Genomic DNA, 16,760 nt, shown 5'->3' on the forward strand with positions numbered 1-16,760 from the left:
TTCCTTTGTTTAATATAGTAATAGTGAAGTTATTGTTTTGTACTAAAACAGGTTTATTAACGGGAGATAACTAACAACTCAATTTGGTAAATTTTCTTTCAATAATTATTTTTTAACCGATTATTTTTCGTAATTTTGGAGAGTTTCTTTCTAAATAAATATGTAGTAAACTTCAAATTTTAAAAACAAGCTATTAAAAACTCATGTCGAAATATTTGCAAGCAAAGTCAAAAAAGAATTACTACATATCCTTACATTTTGCTACAAAAATGGCGGGAAATTGTGCCTTGAAATGATTTTCCTGATTCTCGAAAACGGAATTAATATATATATTCTCTCTCAAATCGAAATCGAAAGATTCTAATAAACAAATACGCAGCAAATTTCATAGAAAATAACCCCGAACAAAATTAATAAGGTAAATAAAAAAACAAAAACAAAATAAGTAAAATGAATAAATTCTATTGAAATAAAAATAAACTGATTTTTCTGTGACCCCTGAGTGTATGACACAGCACATGTACGTCTGTGTGCATATATTAGTAATACAATATTACATAGGATGATGCAGAAGTATAGGCAACATGACGTCCGCAAGCAAACTATCAAAAACATTTTTTTTAAGTCAAGTATTGTAACCCCATTTGGCTTTGTTTTACAATCCAGATACAAAAACGTTGCCAGAAAACAAATATATAACAAATAAATGTTAGAAAATGTAAGATAAGTTCGTTTTCTCTATAACTGGATAAGATTTCAATATTGTTTTTCATGTAAAATGTTTATTCTGTTCGAAAAGCAAGCATTGAACGCTACCGATGAACAAGAAAAAAATGGCCGCGATGTCTTTGAAGACTCGACAAAAACTTCAAAATAAGAAATAAAAGAATGGGGATTTGTTTTACAATACACGTGGTACGAAAAAATTTCAAATAACAAATGTTATTAAAGACAAGTTACTCTTCTACCTAGCTGATAAAGTTTTTGTGGCTTTACTCACTTTAAAACGTTTATGCGGTTCGAAAAACTGTCTAGATTCAGGTGAACACAAGAAAAACTTGCGGCGAATGTTTGAAATTTCGACGATGAGTTAAAGATTAATCGATTTATTTGGACAAAAACTAAGTTTTTTCTGTCGATTTTACAAGGGGTGTAATCTTTTAAATGCTGTTTCGATTCTATATGATATGCAAGAACTGAACTCCGAAATTAAGATTTGAACTTCGGATAGACAATAGAGAAAATTCAAAGATATTCGCACATTAGAAGAAACGATTAATTTAGAATGAGTAGAATTTATCTTTTAAAAACTTTTAATGTTGGTTACTTGCTTGGTTGGCATTGTTTACGTATTAGCTCTATTTTTTCTTTAATTATTTAAAAGCTTACTTTTTAAAAATTTCAGACGTTAAATAAATGCCCGTTAAAATCCAAAGCAAAAATATTTCAGTTAATATTTAAGTGCATATTATAATGCGATTGTTTTTTTTTTAATGTGATTGTATGGATAACGAATAAGAAAGCTGGAAAAAATTTATAAATTCAAATAAAAACAATACAGGAAATGCAGGTTTGTATTACTGTACACATAGATTCGAAAAAGTTGTCAAAAAAACAAATATATAACAAATAAATGTTATCAAAGGCAAGATAAGTTACTTTTCTCCCAAAGTGGATATATTTTTCATGTTTTTATTCAATGTAACATGTTTATTCAGCTCGAAAACCATACAGTGTTTACCGATGTATTGGAACATTCAAGATGGCGTCTTATTCTCTCTTTAACACGGTAAGTGTGGGAAAAGATGTTATAAATAAAAAACGGGATAAAATACTGTTAAAAACTCGCTCAATGTTACCGTGACATATATTCGGCGAGTTTTTAATAGTATTTTGTCTAGTTTTTTATTTATAACACCTTTTCCCAAACTTACCGTGTTAAAGAGGGTGTGAGACGCCATCTTGAATTTTCGAATACATCGGTAAACACTGTATATTTTTCGAGCTGAATAAATGTTACATTGAATAAAAACACAAAAAATACATCCAGTTTGGCAGAAAAGTAACTTATCTTGCCTTTGATAACATTTATTTGTTATATATTTGTTTTTTGACAACTTTTTTCGAATCTGTGTACAGTAATACAACCCCGCTTTTTTTTGTTTTTATTCAATGTAACATGTTTATTCAGCTCGAAAAACATGCAGTGTTTACCGATGTATTGGAAAATTCAAGATGGCGTCTGATTCTCTCTTTAACACGGTAAGTTTGGGAAAAGGTGTTATAAAAAATAAACTAGACAAAACACTATTAAAAACCCACCGAATATATGTCAACTTATGTCACGGTAACATATATTGAGCGAATTTCTAACAGTATTTTATCTAATTTATTATATATAACACCTTTTCCCGAACTTACCGTGTTAAAGAGAGAGTTGGACGCCATTTTGAATTTTCCAATACATCGGTAAATGTTTTTCGAGCTGAATAAACATGCTACATTGAATAAAAACACGAAAATTATATCCAGTTTAGTAGAAAAGTAACTTATCTTGTCTTTGATAACATTTATTTGTTATATATTTGTATTTTTGACAACTTTTCCGAATCTTTGTGTACAGCAATAGAAACCCGGAAATGCTAACATTTGTATTAAGATTGACTTAAATTTACAAGTTCACAAATAAAAAAAATACAAATATAATCTAAGACTTTCTTTCCCTAATCGTGAACAAATATAAGTAATATCTACGCCATAGAAAGAGATGGGAATATTTATGAAATCTAAACTGTGAATAATCGCATTAAAATAAAGAAAGTGAAGAAACATTCGTGAAAAAATGTGTGGCCCTGAAAAGGGCCGGTTTTGGAATGTGTTTTCTTTGGAAGGAAACGCTTTTTACTTGGCGCTGGTGTATTTGGTGACAGCTTTGGTTCCCTCAGAGACAGCATGTTTAGCCAACTCACCAGGGAGAAGGAGACGGACAGCGGTCTGGACCTCACGGCTGCTAAGTGTTCTTTTCTTGCTGTAGTGGGACAGACGACTGGCTTCATTAGCGATTCTCTCAAAAAGATCGTTAACAAAACTGTTCATAATAGACATGGCTTTGCTAGAAATTCCAGTGTCAGGATGAACTTGTTTCATTACTTTGTAAATGTAGATGGAATAACTTTCCTTCCTCTTCTTTCTCTTTTTCTTGCCATCACGAGCAGGTTTAGCCTTACCGGCTTTCTTAGCGCCTTTCTTGCTAACTTCAGTAGGGGAGCCATTTCGACGAATTTAGAAATGATAAAGGCAACTTCTTCCCTTCCCTATTTATACGAAACAGACCGGCTCCCAGCAACAATCAAGATATTCTCTCTCAAATCTCTCGTATTTGATTGGTCAGAAACTAGCAACAAAAACTACACAACTTGTGAAAGCACTTAAAACAGACAAAAAAAGAAAGCGGTTGTGTGAAAGCGGCGGTAAAATAATCAGCAGTCAGTTTGCCGGAGCCGATCTGTCCGTATTTAAGGCAAGTTGCGTGCGTTTTGTAAAGTAAATCGTTTGAGTTTTTGAAACAGCAAACACCTAAAAATGTCTGGTCGTGGTAAAGGAGGTAAAGCTAAGGGAAAGAGCAAGACTCGTTCATCCCGTGCCGGACTTCAATTCCCCGTTGGTCGTATCCATCGTCTCCTCCGTAAGGGTAACTATTCTGAGAGAATTGGTGCCGGTGCACCCGTCTATTTGGCTGCCGTCATGGAATATTTGGCCGCTGAGGTTCTCGAGTTGGCTGGAAATGCTGCGAGAGACAACAAGAAATCGAGAATCATCCCCCGTCACTTGCAATTGGCCATCCGTAATGACGAAGAATTAAACAAATTCTTGGCCGGAGTGACCATTGCCCAAGGTGGTGTCCTTCCCAACATCCAAGCTGTACTTCTTCCCAAGAAGACCCAGAAAGCTGCCAAGTAAATTCTCTTATTCCCTTGACACAACACAAACGGCCCTTTTCAGGGCCAGCCACATTTTCCCGAAATGTTTTTTGTCAATCTTACTTAATGCGAATTTTTTTCTTTCTGACTTTTGTGATTATTTATAAACTATTATTTTTTTTTTTGCGTTCATTATTTAACGCACCTTCAGTAGATTTAATATAAAATTTAGCCCCATCATTTGAATTTCGTTTGAAGTAAATTGAAATGTCTTGTCATACGACATGCGGTAGCAGTATCAGAATTTTTGTAGGAATTTTTGACACCCCTAACACGAAACTGCGAATACAATATAAAAATCTCGTAATTTCTCTGTTAAAAGTGGGTTATTTATTTTCTTTATGGATTATACTTCCAAAATAAACTATTACAGTTGTTTTAAAAGTAATAAAAATATTTTTATTTTTTTTTTAAAACAGTAATGAATTTTCCGAACTCAATATTTTTCAATTTTTAAACTCAATATTTTTAAATTTTTAAATTTTAAAAATCTATCAAAATTTTTCTATTGATTCTATTTTTACGATATTTTCAGGGTCAATGTGAAATTTTATGTTCTTTCCAATAAACCGAATATAATATTTTAGACAAACGTTTTTTTTAAATTCACGCCCCCCCATTTTCACGCCCCCCCCATTTTGAAATGTCTATTAAAAAGTAAATAATTAATTTATGTTTAATAGGTTTATATATCACAAATTGAAGAGAAAAGGTCAATAAATAATATATTCAAATTTAAAACAAAAAAAAAAATCAGTTTTTTAGAAATTTACCTGTAAAGTCCGAAGTTTAAAACCTTATTTTATAAGAACACATTTTTTCTTTTTGTCTTTTTTTTTTTTTTTTAATGAAACCTTGGTCCTTGCTCCTTTAATTGAAAAAAAAATTAGGGCTTGAATTACATTTTTCGAGGAGTTATAAGCTTAGAAAGATAGGGGGTCGAATAATTTACGCCTCTCATTTTGAAATGTCTATTAAAAAGTAAATAATTAATTTATGTTTAATAGGTTTATATATCACAAATTGAAGAGAAAAGGTCAATAAATAATATATTCAAATTTAAAACAAAAAAAAAAATCAGTTTTTTAGAAATTTACCTGTAAAGTCCGAAGTTTAAAACCTTTTTAAAAAAAAAAAAACACATTGTTTTGTTTTGTTTTTTTTTTAAATAAAACCTTGGTCCTTACTCCTTTAATTGAAAAAAAAATTAGGGCTTGAATTACATTTTTCGAGGAGTTATAAGCTTGGAAAGATGGGGTGGAATTATTCACTATTTTCACGAAATTTCTGACACTGCTAGACATGCGGTTAAAGTCAGTCGCCATCTTGTTTTGATTTCGCTTATTCTGTCTAAAGAGATTTTTTTGTTGCGTTTCTCCATAACCTACTTGCATTAACTGCTCCCAATGGCAAACCTGAAACTACAGACTTTTAATCGACATCATATTTATAATATAATTATAAATGGTCATTTCGGGCCAGCCACATTTTCTCAATGTTTTTCGTGAATCTTACTTAATGCGATTTTTTATTTCTGACCTTTGTGATTCTTTATAAAATATTACTTTTCTTTTTTTTCTTTTTTTTTTTTTTTGCATTCATTGTTTTACGCACCTTCAGAAATTTTAATATAAAATTTGGGTTTGTATTACTGTACACAAAGATTCGAAAAAGTTGTCAAAAAACAAATATATGTTATCAAAAGCAAGATAAGTTACTTTTCTACCAAACTGGATAAATTTTTCGTGTTTTTATTCAATGTAACATGTTTATTCAGCTCGAAAAACTTACAGTGTTTACCGATGTATTGGAAAATTCAAGATGGCGTCTGATTCTCTCTTTAACATGGTAAGTTTGGGAAAAGATGTTATAAATAAAAAAACTATACAAAATACTATTAAAAACCCGCCGAATATATGTCAACCTATGTCACGGTAACATATATTGAGCGAGTTTTTAACACTATTTTATCTGGGTTTTTATTTATAGCACCTTTTCCCAAACTTACCGTGTTAAAGAGAGAATCAGACGCCATCTTGAATTTTCCAATACATCGGTAAACACTGTAGTTTTTTCGAGCTGAATAAATGTTACATTGAATAAAAACACAAAAAATATATCCACTTTGGTAACATTTATTTGTTATATATTTGTTTTTTTTTGACAACTTTTTCGAATCTATGTTTACAGTAATACAAACCCGTCAGTCGCCATCTTGTTTTGATTTCGTTTATTCTGTCTAAAGAGATTTTTGTTGTGTTTCTCCATAACGCGCTTGCATTAACTGTTTCCAATGGCAAACACGAAAATACAGACTTTTAATCGACATCATTATAATATAATTATAAATGGTCATTTCGATTTCTTTTTAACTTAAAATAGATCCAGAAGTTGAATGATAAACCAATTGATTAAAGTGGTTTAATCGGAAAAAGTTCGTGAACAAATAACAGCGTTGCAAATAATTTAGTAGGGAATCAATTATTATTTTTTTTTTTTAACAAACAAACCAATGAGGTTAACCTTTATGGAGATGGTCCCAATGTCCGCCTCGTTCTGAGTTCGGGGAGAGGCCGTCTGACGTAGGCGGTGTCTAGGCAGAAAATTACCCCTCCATAAAATAAAGTGCACAGTTGTTAACTTAAAAAACCCGTTCCAATAATTAGAATTTTTATTTTTTATTTTATTTTAAACACTTCAAATAATTAGAATTAAAAATAAATAAACAGTTAAAATAATTAGAATTTTACACAAAGTAAACAGTTAAAATAATTAGAATTTTTGATAATTACACAGTTCAAATAATTAGAATATATAAAAAAAATAAACAGTTCAAATAATTAGAATTTTTGATAATTCAACAGTTTAAATAATTGGAATTTTACAAAATAGACAGTTCAAATAATTAGAATTTTTGATAATTCAACAGTTCAAATAATTGGAATTTTACAAAATAGACAGTTCAAATAATTAGAATTAAAAAAAAAAAAAGCAAAAAAAAAAAAAAAAAAAAAAAAAAACAGTCCACATGATTAGAATAGTTCCACGTGGTTAGTTAACCCTGTAAAATTCTGCGGTTAGGGTAATTTTCTGCCTCGACACCGCCTACGTCAGACGGCCTCTCCCCGAACTCAGAACGAGGCAAACGTCGGGACCATATCTCCGTAAAGGATAACCCAAAAAACAAATAAATTTCATCAAAGGCGAGATAAGTTACTTTTCTACCTAAGTGGATAATTTTCTAATGTTTTATTTTATTTTATTTCATGTAACATGTTTATTCAGCTCGAAAAACATACAGTGTTTACCGATGTATTGGAAAATTTAAAATGGCGCCCGACTCTCTCTTTGACACGATAAGTTTGGGAAAAGGAGTTAAAAATAAAAATAAACTACACAAAATACTATTAGAAACTCGCTCGATATATGTTAACATGACATAGGCTGACATATTTTTGGTGAGTTTATAACAGTATTTTGTATATAATTTTATTTTTAACTCTTTTTCCCAAACTTATCAAATCAAAGAGGGAGTCGGTCGCCATTTTCAATTTTCCAATACATCATAAATAAACACTGTATGTTTTACGAGCTGAACAAACATGTTACATTAAATAAAAACCGCTACTTAGGTAGAAAAGTAACTTATCTTGACTTTGATAACATTTCTTTATTTAGTTCTCATGAGAGATCATGCGACAGCAAGTTTTGCTTTAGGTTACTACTGTCTCAGGTTGAATAATTAATACAAGGGAGATCGGACTTCACATGTAATCATTCTTACTCGAGATCAAGTGACATTAAAATCATCATTCTCCACCTTTTAGTTGTTATTATTTTGTCATGTATGATCAAGTGGCAACAAGCCAACATCATCCTATAATTTGCAGTCAATCATTGTTACTTCAGTTTAAGTGCAAAATCTCCCCACTGACTAGAACTCTGAAATAAATTGTCATTGACTGAAAGCTGTTTATTTCAATAATTAAATAACATTTTCGACGACATATATCTGGTCATAAAATAATTTATTCTAATAAAAATGATTTGAATTCCTGGAAAAAAGGCATTTTATCTAAAATGTTACATGTGATTTAAGAACAATTTAAAAACTACTTTAAAATTAGAGTTCCAGCGAGAGGAAGTATTCATGAAACTTTTACTGTCTCAATTTTAATTTTAATACAAGGGAGATAACTTAGTCAAATTAATTCAGAGTTATTGAACTTCACATGTTACATTATCTGTAATCATTTTTTATTTGAGGTCGTGTGACATTAAAATCATCATTCTCCATATTTCAGTTGTTTGGAATTATTTATGTTGCATATTTGATCAAGTGGAAACAGCTCAACATCGTCCTATAATTTGCAGTCAAGTTTTGTTACTCCATTTCAAGTGGCAAGTCTCCCCACTGTCATGAGTTGTGAAATGAATTATTAACTGAAAGCTGATTATTTCAATAATATTTTAATAATGAAATAAAGATGGTCGCTATTCAAACCAATCACTGTTTGGCGTTCGATCGAATCGCATCTCTCATCACTACAAACTGTTTATATCTCAATAAAATATTTATTTTTCACCGTCTGATTATAACTTAACTAAATAATATCTCATACTTATAACGTATGCTGCTACACCGTTCACAAATGACATCATGAATCTGTAATTGTCGCACGATGAAACTCGCGCATACATCGACGGAAGTAAAAACTTGTATACAATTAGCCGCTAGTATTTTTTTTAATTCCATAGTTATATGACTTTTAAATATTTTCAGCGAAATTGACTTTAACAAACCCGTCACACGCATCCTTTCCAGTTTTTATTTTTTTCTATTAAAACCCGAACTTATAAATATTCTTTTGAGAAATAAAAAAAACAAAAAAAAAAACGCCTTTTTATTATCACGCCTTGCTTACGCATAATAACTACAAGTAATATAATTATGTAGATTTGCACTTGCTGTCACTTGATCTAAAATACAAAGTAAATAAAGCTAATGGAATAATATGGACAAAGATGGAACACAAGACTTGTAAGCATTTAAACTGTCAAATAGGTCGTTTTTTGGCTTTTGAAATACTTGACAAATTCACAATTATTACAAGATTTGAAGTATTTATATTTTATAGAGATTCAAACCTTCTTAGTTATGGTTTTGTGACGATTTTATTCAACCAATGATTTAATGACTAAACGATTCAACCTTCAAAATCCTATTTGTATAATATTCTGCTTGTTCCTTTCTTAATTAGTTCATACTTTACGCTTTGGAAAAAGCCAAATAACTTTTAAAGGCTAAAATGTGAAAAAAAAAAAAAAAAAAAATGCCAAATTCACTAATTTTCGCTTATAAAAGATCTGGCAACTCGGAACAAGAATATATGACTGGCCACAGTTTGATGTAGCCTCGTTTTCACATATCATTATGATAATATATGATAATTGTTGTAATGGTGTGAGAAAAGAACGCGTAGTAATTTCGAAGTGCATGGTTTTTAACCCCCTCCTCCCTCCGCAAAAAAAGTGGATGAAATTTTACATAATAAATGAACATTCAAATAAAGCAGGGCAAAGTAAATTAAAGTTTGTCTCTTACAATGTGACTTCATTATCAGTATTGAACTATGCAGCACAATATTACTTTCAGAGCATTTATTGGTATTTATTAATTTATCTCATTTGGGTTCTTCTTTATTTTAAATATAATGGACACCATTTCCATAGAAATGTTAATAAACTCATATTTGCTGCATGTTATTGGATTTTCATTCTAAAATATTTTTTGCACTATCCAGAAAAATATCAATTTAATCAAAACAAAATTGTTGATTAAATACATTTCATAACAACCATTTTTTACACACATCCATAAATTCTGTATCAATCTGTAAAGTAAATAACATTTGTAAATAATTCATTTTATTCTGTAGTATTTTTATCTAATATCTATTTTTACTTATCTTTTATGTAATTCCTATTAAATACGGAAATCTAAAATGAAAAGATATTTTTAACGCAAGAAGCTTTGGTATTTTTAAAAAATCCCTTTTTATTAAATAAGTTCGTCTACAATTAATGCTTTTGTGTTTGTTTATTTCTGTTTATTAGTGGAGTTTTCGACTAACTTTGCTCATAAATTATAAATGAAAAAGATTTTATTTCAACTGTAAAGAAAACTTTAATGTACACACAAAATCATTTAAAATAATCTTTCGTACGCCTTTTTTTTTTTTTCCACAACAGCTGTCATATAGTCATAATATTGTCTGTTTTATAATCTGGGAAATATAAGGGAAATAACTTAGTTAAATAATTTTTGAGGTATCGAACCTTTTAAGTAAAGATTTATTTATTTTATTTAAGATAAAGTGATATTGGAGTCATCCATTCTCCACATTTCAGTTGTTCCAGCCAACATTTTTTGTTACTTCAGTACAAGTGACAACACTTTTTATTAATTGAAAGTTGATTTTATTTTAATAGTTAAATAACATTAGAAACACATTTCCAACGATATATATCTCGCCATAAAATAATTTACTGTAAAAACGATAATTGGCAATTTATATTTGTTTGTATTACAAATAATAAAATAAAACTTTTCTATTGTTATATTTTTATTATTTAAATTTCTTTTTTGGATGGGATAATATATTTTAAATGGTTTATTTACAATTTCTTCTATAATTGGAATATTTTTATTTTCTTGCTTAAACTCTTTTTACACAGTTTATATGAAACTATTATTAAAATACTTTATTTTATCTTTCTTATTAGTATAATAGTTTTCTAATGAACAGAAACATAAAATTTGAATTTAGTAAACATAATAATAACGTATATAAATAGAGAATATTTGCGAATGACACTCAGTGGACAAAAATGATGAGGTTTCTTTGTTGGATTGTACGGCAGATCAACCCTTTGAGTCATTTTATGCAGATTATCTTTGGATTTAGAGTTATTAATTCATGCTGTAGCTGACATACGAGTGATATGTTCTTTTTAAAGTTTTGATAAGATTCTTTTAACGGTATGGTTTTGTTTTGTTTTACGGTACATCAACATTTTTTGTAGTTATTTATAATAATTACTTTAAATTGCAGTTTATTACTAATCTATTCAATCTAATGTTCGGTGAAACCTCATAGGAAATATTTGGTGTCAAAAATCATGCAAAGTTTATTTGGACGGAATCGCCAAATTGGCTGACAGTTTTTACCTGTCACCAAGTAATAGCTCGAATTGGTCAATATGTATAAACGCAACTTTTGGAATATCAGTTTGTTCTTGCTAGATGTTTAACTTCAGGCAAGTCCTTAGCAAACAAATTAATAGATTTGTCAACTTTGAAAGAATGTAAGTTTACTAAAACTAAAATGCATTTCTATTCCATGAAAAATAAAATACTTTTAGCTATTGAATAAATTTAATAAGTGAAGGTTTTTATTACTGTGAACAGATTCGAAAAAGTTGTCATAAAAACAAATATATAACAAATAAATGTTATCAAAGGAAGGCAAGATAAGCTACTTTTCTACCTAACTGGATATGTTTTTATTTAATGTAACATGTTTATTCAGCTCGAAAAACATACAGTGTTTACCGATGTATGGGAAAATTAAACTTGGCACACGACTTTCTCTTTGACACGGTAAGTTTGGAAAAAGGAGTTAAAACTATAAAACCGGACAAAATACTGTTAGAAACACTCGCTCAATATATGTTACCGTGACATATATTCCATGGGTTTTTTTAACATTATTTTATCTTGGGCGCCATTTTCAATTTTCCAAATACATCGGTAAACACCATGTTTTTCGCGCTGATTAAACATGTTACATTCAATAAAGACACTAAAAACATATCCAGTTAGGTAGAAAAGTAATCTATCTTGCCTTTGATAACATTTATTTGTTATACATTTGGTTTTGACAACTTTTTTGTAATCTGTGTACAGTAATAAACACAGAAATAAATTTGGGTACTGGTCGCGGTAAGAGTTCCCTGCCGAACACCCTCCAAAAACAATGATGTCTCCCGTTTCTCGCGCAGCCGCAAAGGACATGTTTTAGTTGCCATAGTAACAACACTTTTTATCGACATTGTTTTACTGTTTAAAGACATTACTACACATTTAATAATATCTCACTTTTAATCACTTTTATCGACTTTTTAAAACTTTTTTTTTTACTCTTTTTAAATGACAACGTTAATGTTTATGAATATTGAAATAAAACATTACTACACTTTTATTAATATCTTTTTTTTTCTTTACTGTTTATGTGTCAATTTTATCGACTTTTTCTTTTCTTATATTGAAATAGAAGACATTACTACACATTTATTAATAATATCTTTTTTTTTTTTTTTTTTTTACTGTTTTACTGTTTGTGTCACTTTTATCGACTTTTTCTTTTATGAAACTTATCGGCGGTTCTTGAAATTTACTTACCACAAAACTTGTCGGCGGTTCTTGAAATTTACTTACCACAAAATGATGATAGAATAATAAATTTACTTACGTTTAATCAATGTTATTTTCTTTTTTAAATAGCATTTTCTTTTTAAATGACGACGTTTTTACTGTTTATGAATATTAAAAGAAAAATAATTACTAAACATTTATTATTAAGAAAATGGGTGCTAGTGCACTTATGATCCGCGCTATATTTTAAATCGTATTTCTAAGCTTAAAGTTTAATGTTAAATTAAGATTTGAACTTCGGATAGACAATAGAGAAAATTCAAAGATATTCGCACATTAGAAGAAACGATTAATTTAGAATGAGTAGAATTTATCTTTTAAAAACTTTTAATGTTGGTTACTTGCTTGGTTGGCATTGATTACGTATTAGCTCTATTTTTTCTTTAATTATTTAAAAGCTTACTTTTTAAAAATTTCAGACGTTAAATGAATGCCCGTTAAAATCCAAAACAAAAATATTTCAGTTAATATTTAAGTGCATATTATAATGCGATTGTTTTTTTTTTTTTTTTTTTTTAATGTGATTGTACGGATAACGAATAAGAAAGCTGGAAAAAATTTATAAATTCAAATAAAAACAATACAGGAAATGCGGGTTTGTATTACTGTACACATAGATTCGAAAAAGTTGTCAAAAAACAAATAAATGTTATCAAAGGCAAGCTTAGTTGGGTTTGTATTACAGTACACAGATTCCAAAACGTTGTCAAAAAAAACAAATATATAACAAATAAATGTTATCAAAGGCAAGATAAGTTGGGTTTGTATTACTGTACACATAGATTCGACAAAGTTGTCAAAAAACAAATACATAACAAATAAATGTTATCAAAGGAAAGATAAATTACTTTTCTACCAAACTGGATATAATTTGTGTTTTTATTCAATGTAACATATTTATTCAGCTCGAAAAACATAATGTTTACCGATGTATTCGAAAATTCAAGATGGCATCTCACACCCTCTTTAACACGGTAAGTTTGGGAAAAGGTGTTATAAATAAAAACTATACAAAATACTATTAAAAACCCACCGAATATATGTCAACTTATGTCACGGTAACATATATTGCGCGAATTTCTAACAGTATTTTATCTAATTCATTATTTATAACACCTTTTCCCGAACTTACCGTGTTAAAGAGAGTTGGACGCCATTTTGAATTTTCCAATACATCGGTAAACACTGTATGCTTTTTGAGCTGAATAAACATGTTACATTGAATAAAAACACGAAAATTATATCCAGATTGGTAGAAAAGTAACTTATCTTGCCTTTGATAACATTTATTTGTTATATATTTGTATTTTTGACAACTTTTTCGAATCTATGTGTACAGTAATAGAAACCCGGAAATGCTAACATTTGTATTAAGATTGACTTAAATTTACAAGTTCACAAATAAAAATCTGCTTACAAATAAAAACAAATATAATCGAAGACTTTCTTTCCCTAATCGTGAACAAATATTTACGCCATAGAAAGAGATGGGAATATTTATGAAATCTAAACTGTGAATAATCGCATTAAAATATAGAAAGTGAAGAAACATTCGTGAAAAAATGTGTGGCCCTGAAAAGGGCCGTTTTGGGATTTTTCTTTCTTTGGAAGGAAACGCTTTTTACTTGGCGCTGGTGTACTTGGTGACAGCTTTGGTTCCCTCAGAGACAGCATGTTTAGCCAACTCACCAGGGAGAAGAAGACGGACAGCGGTCTGGACCTCACGGCTGCTAAGTGTTCTTTTCTTGCTGTAATGGGACAGACGGCTGGCTTCATTAGCGATTCTCTCAAAAAGATCGTTAACAAAACTGTTCATAATAGACATGGCTTTGCTAGAAATTCCAGTGTCAGGATGAACTTGTTTCATTACTTTGTAAATGTAGATGGAATAACTTTCCTTCCTCTTCTTTCTCTTTTTCTTGCCATCACGGGCAGGTTTAGCCTTACCGGCTTTCTTAGCGCCTTTCTTGCTAACTTCAGTAGGGGGAGCCATTTCGACGAATTTAGAAATGATAAAAGGCAACTTCTTCCCTTCCCTATTTATACGAAACAGTCCGGCTCCCAGCAACAATCAAGATATTCTCTCTCAAATCTCTCGTATTTGATTGGTCAGAAACTAGCAACTACAAAACTACACAATTTGTGAAAGCACTTAAAACAGACAAAACAAAGCCGTTGTGTAGGCGGTAAAATAAATCAAAATTTTCTCCCATTTGATTGGTCAGAAACTAGCAACAAAACTACACAACTTGTGAAAAAAGCCGTTGTGTGAGCGGTAAAATAATCAGCAGTCAGTTTGCCGGAGCCGATCTGTCCGTATTTAACGCAAGTTGCGTGCGTAAAGTAAATCGTTTGAAACAGCAAACACCTAAAAATGTCTGGTCGTGGTAAAGGAGGTAAAGCTAAGGGAAAGAGCAAGACTCGTTCATCCCGTGCCGGACTTCAATTCCCCGTTGGTCGTATCCATCGTCTCCTCCGTAAGGGTAACTATTCGGAGAGAATTGGTGCAGGTGCACCCGTCTATTTGGCTGCCGTCATGGAATATTTGGCCGCTGAGGTTCTCGAGTTGGCTGGAAATGCTGCGAGAGACAACAAGAAATCGAGAATCATCCCCCGTCACTTGCAATTGGCCATCCGTAATGACGAAGAATTAAACAAATTCTTGGCCGGAGTGACCATTGCCCAAGGTGGTGTCCTTCCCAACATCCAAGCTGTACTTCTTCCCAAGAAGACCCAGAAAGCTGCCAAGTAAATTCTCTTATTTCCTTGACACAACACAAACGGCCCTTTTCAGGGCCACTCACATTTTCCCGAAATGTTTTTTGTCAATCTTTACTTAATTCGATTTTTTCTTTCTGACTTTTGTGATTATTTATAAACTATTATTTTTTTGCATTCATTATTTTACGCACCTTCAGTAGATTTAATATAAAATTTAGCCCCATCATTTGAATTTCGTTTGAAGTAAATTAAAATGTCTTGTCATACGACATGCGGTTTAAGTCAGTCGCCATCTTGTTTTGATTTCGTTTATTCTGTCTAAAGAGATTTTTGGGATTACTGTACACATAGATTCGAAAAAGTTGTCAAAAAACAAATATATAACAAATGTTATCAAAAGCAAGATAACTTTCTTTTCTACCTAACTGGATATATTTTTTGTGTTTTTATTCAATTTAACATTTTTATTCAGCTCGAAAAATATGCAGTGTTTACTAGGCACCGCCAAAACTGGGGGGGGGGACAGGTCAGTACTTTTTGACGGACCGTCTTTTTATAATCTACCAGAAATCAGGTAATTATCCGATCAATACGAAATTTTCAGCGATTATTAAGAGAAGAATGTACTTATTTTTCATAAACGATATTTATATATATATTTTTTTTTGCTTACAACCCCCCCCCCTCCCCTTGTTTTGAAGTGGGAACAAATATGCTTAAAATAATCATCTGAAACTGAACAAAACATTGTGTTGTTGTAAGGGACAGAATTATAGATTTAAAAAAAAATTGTTTGCATACCTTATTTTGACGTCTGAATGTCAGAACTTCGATTGTGTTTAATGATGCCGCTTTTGAGTTTTGAAGTGTGAAATTCGGTGAATATGTTAAGTAAAATACTTAATTTAAGTTAAGCAAAACAAAAAAATTTTAATATTTATACGAAAAAAGCCATTTTAAAATCTTTGATAAATAAATTAATTTTTTTTTTAGCGAGCCGAATAATGCATGACCATTATTAAACAGGACATGCTTTGAAGAATCGATACAAAAATAAAAAAAAAATTCGATAAATATTGTGCCCTTTGTGTTAAAAATAGCATCATTTTTTTCGTCCCGTTTGAAAACGTTTGGCGTCTTTCGACTACGGTGGACCAAACACGCTGAAATAATTTTTTTTATTCTGCTTTAAATTGCCCCCAACCCCATTTTGGGGAGCCTAGCCGCCACACACATACACATTAAAAACCAAACTCATACAAATGGTCACCCATCTGGTACTGGCCAGCCTCAGCTTAATAATACATTGAAATTTTCGTCACTGAAAAATAATTTTTTTTTGGCCTGTTTGTTCTTCCATAGTTTGCTTCTGATCAAACGCAAACGTAAACAGTGTTGATCTAGACCAGTGGTTCTCAACCTTTTTCACTCCATTCCCCCCTTCATGAATTCTCAACATTCGTGTGGCTCCCCTTCATTTTTCTCCCAAATCCCACCCTGCCAAAAAAGGCGCAGAAAAAAAAAGAATAAATAAAATGTTGATGAAGAGAACACCCTTGCTT

The 16,760-nt window shown here is 30.7% G+C and overlaps 2 protein-coding genes and 2 pseudogenes across 3 annotated transcripts; 2 read left to right on the forward strand and 2 right to left on the reverse strand.

Annotated features, from left to right (window-relative positions):
* Window positions 1-2,630: 2,630 nt before the first annotated feature.
* LOC145240084 (histone H2B, gonadal pseudogene) lies at window positions 2,631-3,282 on the reverse strand (annotated as a pseudogene).
* Window positions 3,283-3,349: 67 nt separating this feature from the next.
* Window positions 3,350-4,205, forward strand: LOC145240107 (histone H2A-like). Its single transcript, XM_080103724.1, has one exon. The coding sequence runs from the start codon at window positions 3,583-3,585 to the stop codon at window positions 3,958-3,960; it is 378 nt and encodes a 125-aa protein (XP_079959850.1). The 5' UTR covers window positions 3,350-3,582; the 3' UTR covers window positions 3,961-4,205.
* Window positions 4,206-14,070: 9,865 nt separating this feature from the next.
* On the reverse strand, window positions 14,071-14,485 carry LOC145303427 (histone H2B, gonadal pseudogene; annotated as a pseudogene). The gene has a single exon (XR_013873714.1). The product of XR_013873714.1 is annotated as a histone H2B, gonadal pseudogene (transcript).
* A 211-nt stretch (window positions 14,486-14,696) lies between these two features.
* LOC145303428 (histone H2A-like) lies at window positions 14,697-15,483 on the forward strand. Its single transcript, XM_080144762.1, has one exon. It carries the CDS (start codon window positions 14,852-14,854, stop codon window positions 15,227-15,229), a length of 378 nt encoding a protein of 125 aa, XP_080000888.1. The 5' UTR covers window positions 14,697-14,851; the 3' UTR covers window positions 15,230-15,483.
* The last annotated feature ends 1,277 nt before the right edge of the window (window positions 15,484-16,760 follow it).

Source organism: Euprymna scolopes, chromosome 19 (genome assembly GCF_053919585.1).
Source record: "Euprymna scolopes isolate OS-2025 chromosome 19, ASM5391958v1, whole genome shotgun sequence".
Lineage (NCBI taxonomy): Eukaryota > Metazoa > Mollusca > Cephalopoda > Sepiida > Sepiolidae > Euprymna > Euprymna scolopes.